Raw genomic sequence first — 10,344 nt, forward strand, 5'->3', positions numbered from 1 at the left:
CTTCCCTCACAGCTGCGGGCAGCACAGTGGCTCACTTGACTCAAAGTCTGAACCACCAGGGGACTGACAATCCAGTGTCTGCCGGGAAGGGAAGTTCTTTAATTGTTGTTGAATGGGATGGGGTGACCACTGTGGGCAGCCAGTAAAATGAGAGAGGGCTTGGAGCTCGTGGGGCTGATGGGTTCTGATTGGAAGATCTCTCCAGGGTGTTCATTGAGGCAGTGGCCTGGGGTGGAGTGGTTTTGGTTTCTTACGTCTGAGGTATTCTCTGTTTTTGCAGTTGGCCATCCAATCCCTGTTCATCGGACTCTGAACCCAACCCGGGAGCAGGTCGAGGAGCTGCATCAGACCTACATGGAGGAGCTCAGGAAGTTATTTGAGGAGCACAAAGGGAAGTATGGCATCCCAGAGCACCACACTCTCGTTTTTAGATAACTGTCCTCTTAGAAGGCCGCAGGAGGACGGGAGAATAAATATGTTAAATACGTTAATTTCTTTCCTTGACTGTGGAATTAAATTTGCACCTGGAAAGTATTATTTATGGTGACAGATGTTGATGTAGAACTGTGTTAAATAAAAATACAGTGTGTGATGATAGGACAAGGTTAGAGATGACTATAAGTCTATTGATAACTTCCTCATGGAGGAAGATGAAATCATCTTACAGGTTCAGAAATTGTTCAGAACAGTGGTTCTCAACCTTCCTAATGCCGCAACCCTTTAATACAGTTCCTCATGTTGTGGTGACCCCCAACCATAAAATTATTTATTTGCTACTTCATAACTGTAATTTTGCTACTGTTATGAATCGTAATGTAAATATCTGATATGCAGGATGTAGTTTCATTGTTACAAATTGAACATGAAGCATAGTGATTAATCACAAATACAATATGTAATTATATATGTGTTTTCCGATGGTCTTAGGCAACCCTTGTGAAAGGGTCGTTCGATCCCCAAAGGGGTCGTGACCCACAGGTTGAGAACCGCTGGTTTAGAATTATTCACGTGCTAAAAAAATGAACAGCTTCAAAAAATAATTAGACCCTTAGGCTCAATATTACAGTCATTTAAGATGGTGTTTTCACTAAGTGTATTAGCTGTTATTCCATGCAGCTGGAACATTTAGGAGACAGTGTGTAAAATAATTTGCCATATGGAGCTAGGAGAGATCATTAACTTTTGTTGCTTGAACATTCAGACCATTTTTTAGTGAATAATGTTACTTTTAAGACTTAGACCATTTGATCCGTTAGGTCATGTCAACCAACACATTTTTATACACTGGGGCAGAATTGTTATGCAGTTTTCAGAGTAGGATGAGTCTACCATACGGAAACCCACGTGTATGAGAGCGTGTCTCCTCGTTTCTATTCATGCTTCGAAATGTTCACCCTTGTCATCTGCTAAGAGATATGTCCATTTTCTATAGAAAAGGAGGAAGACACACTTTACTGTATGTTTTAGGACACTGGAATTGCGGAAGGTTTCCATGTAATAGAAATGGTTTTAATTTTCTTCCCCAATGGCCTCTTTGAATAAGAGGAGCTGTGAAAGAAGACACCCTCCCTGGTGAGATGTGGCCAGTTCTCAGTTGACTTGGGTTATATGAGTCTCCTCTGAACTACAACGTCAGGTCTGTGAGAGCCGGAACCTGGCCCCATGTGCACTGATGTCTCCCTGTGCCTGGGTCAGCTCATGACACTTCGTCAGCTCAAAATAATGTACTTGTTAGATGAGCACAGAGACAAACTTTACCATAGGGCGAGGAATTTTGAAAGCTCTACTGTAGGATGAAACCTATAATAAGACAAGACCCACTCTCAGAAGGCGATCACTGGCTGTGTCTGATTGTCCTGTGTTGGCCAGTACTGCATGCTGGCTTGGAAGGAGCAAGCCAGAAGGAGGTTTCTGATAATTAGTCTCTAAGTGTGAAGTAATTATTCAGGAAGTAAGAAGAATGTCAAGTTTCCAAAAGATCTCCATTGCTAGATGTTGTGTCTGTACTTCCTCTACTCTAGGTGTTTGAGGGTAACTTTACTAAGTTGTTCTAACTCATTGGTAAAATGTCTTCCGGCCTCTAAATTTTAAAACATCAGTCCCTGGGCCAGAGCCCGGATTGGGTTCAGCAACAGCAGAATGAAAGTGCGCTGGGTGATGCCTTGACTAGGGAAGCATTCACACATGAGAAAGCGAACCGTCCTGATTGTTCTTCATAAGGTTTTGTGGCCAACGTCCTGTTGTCTTCACACTGAGCAATCCTGGAGTCCACTGATCATGGCCTTGAAATTGGGGCAGTTTCTTTCTTTCTTCCTTCCTTTCTTTTTTTCCTTCCTTCCTTTCTTTTTTTCCTTCCTTCCTTTCCTTCCTTCCTTCCTTCCTCCCTTCCTTCCTTCCTTCCTTCCTTCCTTCCTTCCTTGTCAAAGCAGGAATTAAGACATACTTGCTTTACTAGATGCAGAAAATTTGACTATAAATCCTTTTTGGTATTACTCAAAACCAAAAAAAAAATGTAAAAGGAGCCTCATTTACATAAAATGACACTCTGGCTGATTAGGGTTCAGTCTTTCAGAATGTAGCTGCGAGGCCTGAGTAATCACAACCAAAGGCCTTTAAGATATATATATTTTTAAATATATTTATTGATTTCAGAGAGGAAGAGAGAAGAAAAGAGAGATAGAAACATCAATCTCTGATGAGAGAGGATCATTGATCGGCCGCCTCCTGCACGCCCCCTACTGGGGATCGAGCCTGCAACCTGGTCATGTGCCCTTGACCGGAATCGAACCTGGGACTCTTCAGTCCACAGTTCTGACGCTCTATCCACTGAGCCAAACCAGCTAGGGCAAGATATTTTTTTAAAATATTTTTAAAATTGATTTTTTAGAGAGAATGGAAGGGAGAAGTCGGGAGAGAAACATCGATCAAAAGGTCTTTAAGCCCTGACCGGTTTGGCTCAGTGAATGGAGCGTCGGCCTGCGGACTGAGGCGTCCCGGGTTCGATTCCGGCCAAGGGGCATGTACTTTGGTTGTGGTCACATCCCCGGTGGGAGGTGTACAGGAGGCAGCTGATTGATGTTTCTAACTCTCTATCCCTCTCCTTTCCTCTCTGTGAAAAATCAATAAAATATATTTTTTTAAAAAAAGGTCTTTAAGTTACTACAAAACACATGAATATCCTCTCTTTGGAGAAGTTTATTAAATGCTCATAGTCTTTTGCAGTTTCACAAAGTTATGAATTTTAATCTCACACTTGGAGGCAGAGGGCCACACTGACCACCCAACATCAGCTGATTGTCTGGTAAGCAGTTGCAGCGCATGTGCATTAACACAGAGGCACTGAGGAGTGAGAAAAGCCCTGCTCTGATGACTTTATCTAGAATTTTGCCAGTTAAAATATCTAGACATCAGCAACTTCACTTTCGACATCCCTAGAATCCGATAGCAATAGGTGCATATTAGGGAATCTATCTCTTCCTTTCTTAGGGTCTCCAGAGGTCTTAATGCTGCCAGGCCAGAGTTCCTTTCATACACGCAAAGCACGGTGGTGAGTTCCATAGAGCCCTACCAATTGCAAGGGAACTTTTTATATGAATCTTTGCTGCGACACACATGTGGGTCATCTATTGTATTCACTAGTGTGGTTTGATGGAGATCTCTACTAGTATTTTCAAGACTCTCGTCTATTACACACTTGCACCTAAAATTTAAGCAGCAAAGCAAAAACAATTAACAGCAACAGCAATAACCTAGGACACTGGAAGAGAAACTGGGCGAGCTGCCTTGAGAGAATGTGCATTTATGCTGTTTGATTTGGACGGCTCTTCTTCCCGTTTCCCTCGCACACGGGGTGCAGGCTGTCATTTCCTTTGTCTGGCCGCCAGGAGTATTGAAGGGGTCTGTGTCCGGCTAAGTCCATGGAAGGCTGTGGCCTCAGCGTGCTGAAGGCCAGTCAGGTTTGCTCTGGCCCAAGAGGAGCCAGGGTAAGGGACGCTGTGTATGACTTATGTAAACCCTTCTCCACGACTGTGAAAATGTCGGAGTGTACATACTTCGGGGATGACGGGTGGGCCTTTATCGTACGCAGAGGTTTGAAAGTAAACCCCCTCTGTTGGTAGGAGGCACATTTCTGTCATGGGAAGCACGAGGGGTGGCACTGGGACGTGACGTCTCTTCCACACTACCTCAGTGGTGCAGCTACCCAAGTCTGGGGTAGACATGTAAACAGGTTGGGGTTTGTCTTCTCTCCCTCTGACAAGAGACAGTGTGGATGGGATTTGCTGATTGCGTTTTCCCCCAAATGGCCCAGGATTGCTAGCTGTCATCCTTCTCATGCATTTTTCATACTAAGTGATTAAATATCTATTGGTGGTGCTGGGAGAGGTCCTCCAGGTAAAATTTGTATCTCTTTTTATTTTATTTTTAAGTTAAATTTATTGGGGTGACATCAGTTAATATGTATATCTTTTTTAAGAAGAACAACAAGACAACTTCGAAATAACCAACTAATGGCTCTAGTTTCTTTAGGAAGTAGATCTTTGTATTAAACCAAAAGGTTTTCCCTAATACCTTATATTTTGTTTGTTTGTTTTTATTGATTTCAGAGAGGAAGGGAGAGGGAGAGAGAGATAGAAACATCAATGATGAGAAAGAATCATTGATCTGCTGCCTTCTGCACGCCCCCTACTGGGGATCAAGCCCACAACCCAGGCATGTGCCCTAGACCGGAATCGAACCCAGGACCCTTCAGTCCACAGGCCGACACTCTATCCACTGAGCCACACCAGCTAGAGCTATATTTTGATTTTTGAGAGTAATCCTCCCCAGACACTTTCAGCTTAGTGCCTTACTATCTTAAATGAGGAGGTGCAAGTGTACCCCAATCCATAGTTAACCTCCGCAGCACAGTCTGCCTTCTGTGATGTAGATCTGGACTCGGAGCAGTCTCTGAAAGGATGCTGGGCCCCTAACCTGGCACTTTGATGGATGCTGTTACAGAGACCAAGTTTTAGAGCCAGAAGGGACTTCACAGCCTGTCTAGATGCAGCAGTTGAACCCAGTGAAGTTGAATGCGGATTGGAGCTGACTCCATGTTCCTTTCGCCCTGCTCTAGATTGAGCTGGAGGTGCTGCTATTCTATGGTTGTTGGTTAAGAAAACCAGGGATCCCCCTATAAAACAGATGTTTCCAAAAAGTAGAGTATGATTAAAAATACACTTAAAGCAAGGGATTTAACAACTCCCAAGCAAGCGCTGCCTTACCGGGACTGAGAACATTTTTCTTCTTTTGAGACCAGTCCACCGCAGTGTTGACTTTTCCCTTTTGCAAGAGCTATTTTGGTGATGTGTCTGGGCCACGTCCAAGTTTTCACCCTCAGGCTTAACCACCAGAGCCCTTTCATATCGAAGCAGCTCGGGACGGTGACAGACCCTGCACAGGACGAGCAACCTCGTCATTCACACAGAGGTGGACAGAGAGTCTGTCACCGCATGACCGCCTCAAGCCCTGCGTCCATCCTGGTTCCAGTCTCATCCGGCTGGGTCGCCACAGCGGCGTTTGTTTGTTTGTTTATTTATTTATGCATGTATGTATTTATTTTTATAGCTCGTAGATTCTGGTTAAGAATGATCCTAGGCTCTCTGGAGAGCAAAGATAAATCTGTCTTCCCTCCCTTGTATTCCCAGGGCTGCATAATTCTCCCCAACTTTACTTCTAGGCCAACTTAGAGCCTAGGACTTCCTGGTTGGATTCTAAACCCTCCAGTGTGGGGGTGCAGTCATGGCAAGACAACCAGAGAATCTAACTCCCACTTTTCTGCTCTCCAGGCTTCTATTTCAAATAGTCGTTTGGCCTCTGGTCCTCCACTAACTGGGTGAGCGGGGCTCAGTTCTTTCCTGTGTAAATCAAGTGAGGAGTGAAGGGTCAAGGTCCCTTCTGGTTCTACCTCTGTGGTCTCTGCTGACTTTCTTCCTGTCATTGTAATGACAACGCGTTAGAGACGTAGATTTGTCTCGATGATTTTTTTCCTGCAAGAGTGAGTCCAAATGAATGCCTTACTCTCTTGGTGTATATAAAACATAAATTGCTACTGCAATTTGTCCAGCATCACAATGACCTTTAGACCTGGTGTTTTTAAAAAGCAATTTAATTCTCCAAATAAAGAGAGGAGAAATTGATCTACAAGGATTCTTCCTTTATATCTTTCAAAACTATGAAGTAATGGTTTATTACTTGTTAAGATCTTTATACAGGGTGGTGAATTTTTATATTTTCTATATTTTTATGTGTTGCTGTGTGCTTTTCACAAGCTCTTGGTTTGTAAAGTTTTGACCAATAAATGTGTTTTGTGCCCGAGTTATAAATGTGTGGGTGTGGTGTTTAACCTGGATGGAACGGTTTAACTTTTACACACCTTGGGAAGGCTTAATTACCTTGGACTTATGGGTGAATGTTGTCACGGAAACGACTTTGAAATTGTGAGCATTGTAAATTCTCATACTGAAGAGTCAGCCTTTTAATTCTTTTGATGGGATAAAGGACAGTATACAAAGCATGGGCAGGGTAACCGCAAACTGCAGGTGTGTGGGGTGAAGCCAGAACAGGGGACAGTAAAAAGAAAACAAGCCCGGAAACTGCCGTGGTCTCATGGGGTCGGAGGAGAGTGAGACCTCTCAGAATCCGAAAACTTCAAAACTGGTCCAAACGTGTATAGATTACGAATTTGGTGAAGCACCGCCAGTGGGTGATGAAAATGCTCGGAAATGAGATTGCAGTGATGGTTACGCAACTCTGCAAATATATACACTGAAAACCTCTAAACTTGGCACTTCAAATGGGTGAATTTTGTGGTCTGTGAATTATACCTCAATAAAGCTGTTTTATAAAATCGAGTCAGTCATATACTTGCCAAAATAATGGAAGCTGCTAAGATCTAAATTCCTTTGTAAAATGTGTCAAAAGTGAAGTCGCCTCCCTTTGGTGCCAGCACTTTGTACAATAAAGTTTAGCCCTTGATTTTTTTGAGAATGTTGGTATTTCTGGTATTCTTTGTCAAAATAAGTGTTTTTAATACTCTTTTTGGGTATCTTATTGGGTAAAGAACATGCTGTTTTATTATTGTGTAAAATGCTGCTTGACTTTAATTTCCCCCAGAATTTGTTAATACTGCAACATATGCTAATTAAAATGTTACCATATAAAAACAACACTCAATATTTATTGGCCTCCTACAGTGTGCCAGACACAGAGCTGAATACTTTATGACATTTACCTCTTAAATTAGCTGTATGAGATTGGTACTATTTTTATCCCATAGAAACTCGGCCTCAGAGGGGATAAGAACTTTGCCGAGGCAACCCTGAGGACAGCAGCACATGTTAAAGGACCTCTCACATTCCATTCCATGGTGTGTCCTTGTCCCGAGGACCTTCATTTCAGCGGTAGGACAGGAGCGCACCCCATGCTGCCTGTGTGAGGTTGTCTCAGAGATGGCGCCCCCTGGAGGAAGGTCCGTCCCCTTTGGTGGCCTTTTTCTGGTAATCTGATCACCTGAAGGAGTGAGTCCTGCAGAAGTTCACACTTTCTGAGAAGGCTGCTGTGGGTAACACTGGTTACTGTTATCAATCTCTGTCTAGACACACATTTGAAAATCTAATGGGAGACCCTGAAAGTGCCCCCATCCCCTGGTACTCTGCCAAGTTGACAGATGATGATATAGCAACTGGTCCAAAGTCAAGTAAAAACAGAATAGTAAAGCTGTGTTTGTTCAAATCAGAAACAGCATAGTAAAGTCTTGTTTGTTCAAATCAGCACAGGAAACATGACCTTTAGAACTATACATTTCCACTGTTACTGTTGAGAGTTCCGTGAACCAAACCATCAGATGATAGGGCTACAATAGATGGTTAGGTGACAGAGCTTCTGAAAGCAGCGTGCCCCAATGGTCATCTGTGGCCAGAGAAAACCCTATTCATAAGGAACTGTTGCTCTTGAACTCTAGAATGGCCCTGAGGCTGTTACCACATCCTTTCGGCCTGCTTGGTTGCAGAAGTTATTTCCCTTTCCACATCTCTATAGGCTTAGAAACTGCCCTGGGGCCCTTATTTCAAAGGAGACATTCCTTTTCCATCCTGTCTGTGATTTCTCGGTGCTCTGGCTGCCGGTGTTTGTGAACCAGGCATGCAGCGATTTCAGTTAGATCCTCTGTCTGGGTTATATAATGTGTTTCCTGCGAATTCACCGAGTTCCATCAGGGTTATTTCTCCATCGGAGCTGTTTGGCAAGAATCCACTGAAGAATTGTTTCCAGCTTTATTTGTGGTTACTAGACTCATTTGGAATTTCCTGCATTTCCCAGCGATTCTAAGGTTTTTGTGGAGGGGCGGCGGCCCGGCTGCAAGGTGTGTTTCTGCCCATAAATGCAAGCACTCAGGATACAGGGTGGAGGAGGACACGCGGGCCCAGTGCTTCCGAATGCCTTCCCGTCAAGTGGATGAATGTGATCAAGCACTGGGTGAAAAGGACCAAGGGGTGGGACCTGTGTGCTGCCCTCCGGGGGCCCATAATCAGAAAAGTGTCTCATCGGAGGCAAGGAGGCAGGTGTCCCAAGAGCAACTGCAGCCCAGGGCTCTGGCTGTGTGGAGAGGGGCATCCTTGCCTGTGGGTCTGGTAGGAGCCATGCAGGGAATGGAATTAGGCAGAGCAGTCAGGATGTGGGGACCTGTCATGGTTGGCCTGGGACTTGCCTGACTTTAGCAGTGAAAGCTCCATCCTGGGATTCCCATCGGTCCCACGCACACTGGGCCGGTGGCCACCCTGGGTGTGAAGGCAGAGCTAGCCGCTCTCTCCACCTTTGGGAAGAATGGCAAGGGAGCTTTTTGTTTGTTTGTTTTTTGTGTTTTAAATGTCCCAGAGAGCAGCTTTTAAAATAATTTGGGGGAAATAATTTTCTTATGATGCTCTGAAATGACACAGTTATGCACACGCTGTTTTATATATGTAATTACGTACCCCTTGATTCCTTGATGCTATGCAATTTTCCAGATACTGGGAGTTCAGTGTGAATGACAGACAGGCTTACAGCTCTGGAAGGTAAGGTTTCCACGTGTTTCAGTGAGATTCTGTCAGGAGTTCCTGGTGATGCAGTACTTTGTCCCAGTGGCCTTGCACTAATGGCAGTGAATATTCTGAGGGACAGGGTCCTGTGGAGAGTGCTATTCAGCGACTGTGACCATCTTTCCTGGGCTTTGGTTTTTCTCTCTATAAAGAGAAATTATTTTCTCCGATAATGGAGTTAAAAATTTTTTTAAATTTTTTTATTGATTTCAGAGAGGAAGGGAGAGGGAGAGAGAGATAGAAACATCAATGATGAGAGGGAGTCATTGATCACTGCCTCCTGCACGCCCCTTACTGGGGATTGAGCCCACAACCCAGGCATGTGACCTTGACCAGAATCAAACCCAGGACCCTTCAGTTCATAGGCTGATGCTCTATCCACTGAGCCAAACCAGCTAGGACCAAAATGTTTTTAATAAAAGATTGCTTAGACCCTAGGACTTTTGAAACCCAAGATATACTTAACATGTCTGAAATGAAAAAGAAATACCCTCCTCTTTTTATAGCATTTAGTCAAAGTTTTTATTTTGTTTTGTTCTTATCTGTTGAAAAATATGTATATTTAAAGGTCACTTATTGATTTATACTTTTTTCCCAAAAGGACCATAGGTGAAATAGATGTGTTAGAGATTTCATGGTCTACATTGTCACAAAATGTAATTAAAATGGGAATAGAACATAAGAAAATCAGCCGAGTATATACTTAAATAGAACATAAGAAAATCAAAATTCAGCTGAGTATAAACTTATCTCTCCTAGACAGAAATTCACTGCATAGTAGGAATAAGTCATCACTGATGCTCTTACCTTTTTGCCACAGTTAAATGAGCACATTCAATGTTGGAAGGCTGCTTCTTAAATGTTTTTATGTCCTTCCCACTCCAAGTACCTTGGCAGACTGACCTTGGGCTGAAGTTGAACTCCCCTCAATTGGAGTCTGGGCTTACGTGACCACAATCAAATTCCTAAAGAAACAGAATGTTTCCCTTGGGAAGCATCTGTCCAAATTATTCTTTCCCCAGGGACCATTATGCAGACACATTTTAGAAAAATGATAGACTTCTTCAAATTAAGTGATTGACTTTCCATTCTCTCTTTAAAAAAAAAAATTATTGATTTCAGAGAGGAAGGTAGAGGGAGAGAGAGAAACATCAATGATGAGAGAGAATCATTGATTGCCTGCCTCCTACATGCCCCTTATTGGGGATCGAGCCCACAACCCAGGAATCAA

General features: G+C 43.4%; 1 protein-coding gene across 1 annotated transcript in view; it reads left to right on the forward strand.

Annotated features, from left to right (window-relative positions):
* MOGAT1 (monoacylglycerol O-acyltransferase 1) overlaps nt 1-608 on the forward strand; it is a 27,377-nt gene extending 26,769 nt beyond the window's left edge. The window contains exon 6 of the mRNA XM_015563700.1: nt 281-608. Coding sequence (XP_015419186.1) covers nt 281-435 — 155 coding nt within the window. The 3' untranslated portion in view covers nt 436-608. The remainder of the gene's footprint in view (nt 1-280) is intronic.
* The last annotated feature ends 9,736 nt before the right edge of the window (nt 609-10,344 follow it).

The sequence above is a fragment of the Myotis davidii genome, unplaced genomic scaffold (assembly GCF_000327345.1).
Source record: "Myotis davidii unplaced genomic scaffold, ASM32734v1 scaffold575, whole genome shotgun sequence".
NCBI lineage: Eukaryota > Metazoa > Chordata > Mammalia > Chiroptera > Vespertilionidae > Myotis > Myotis davidii.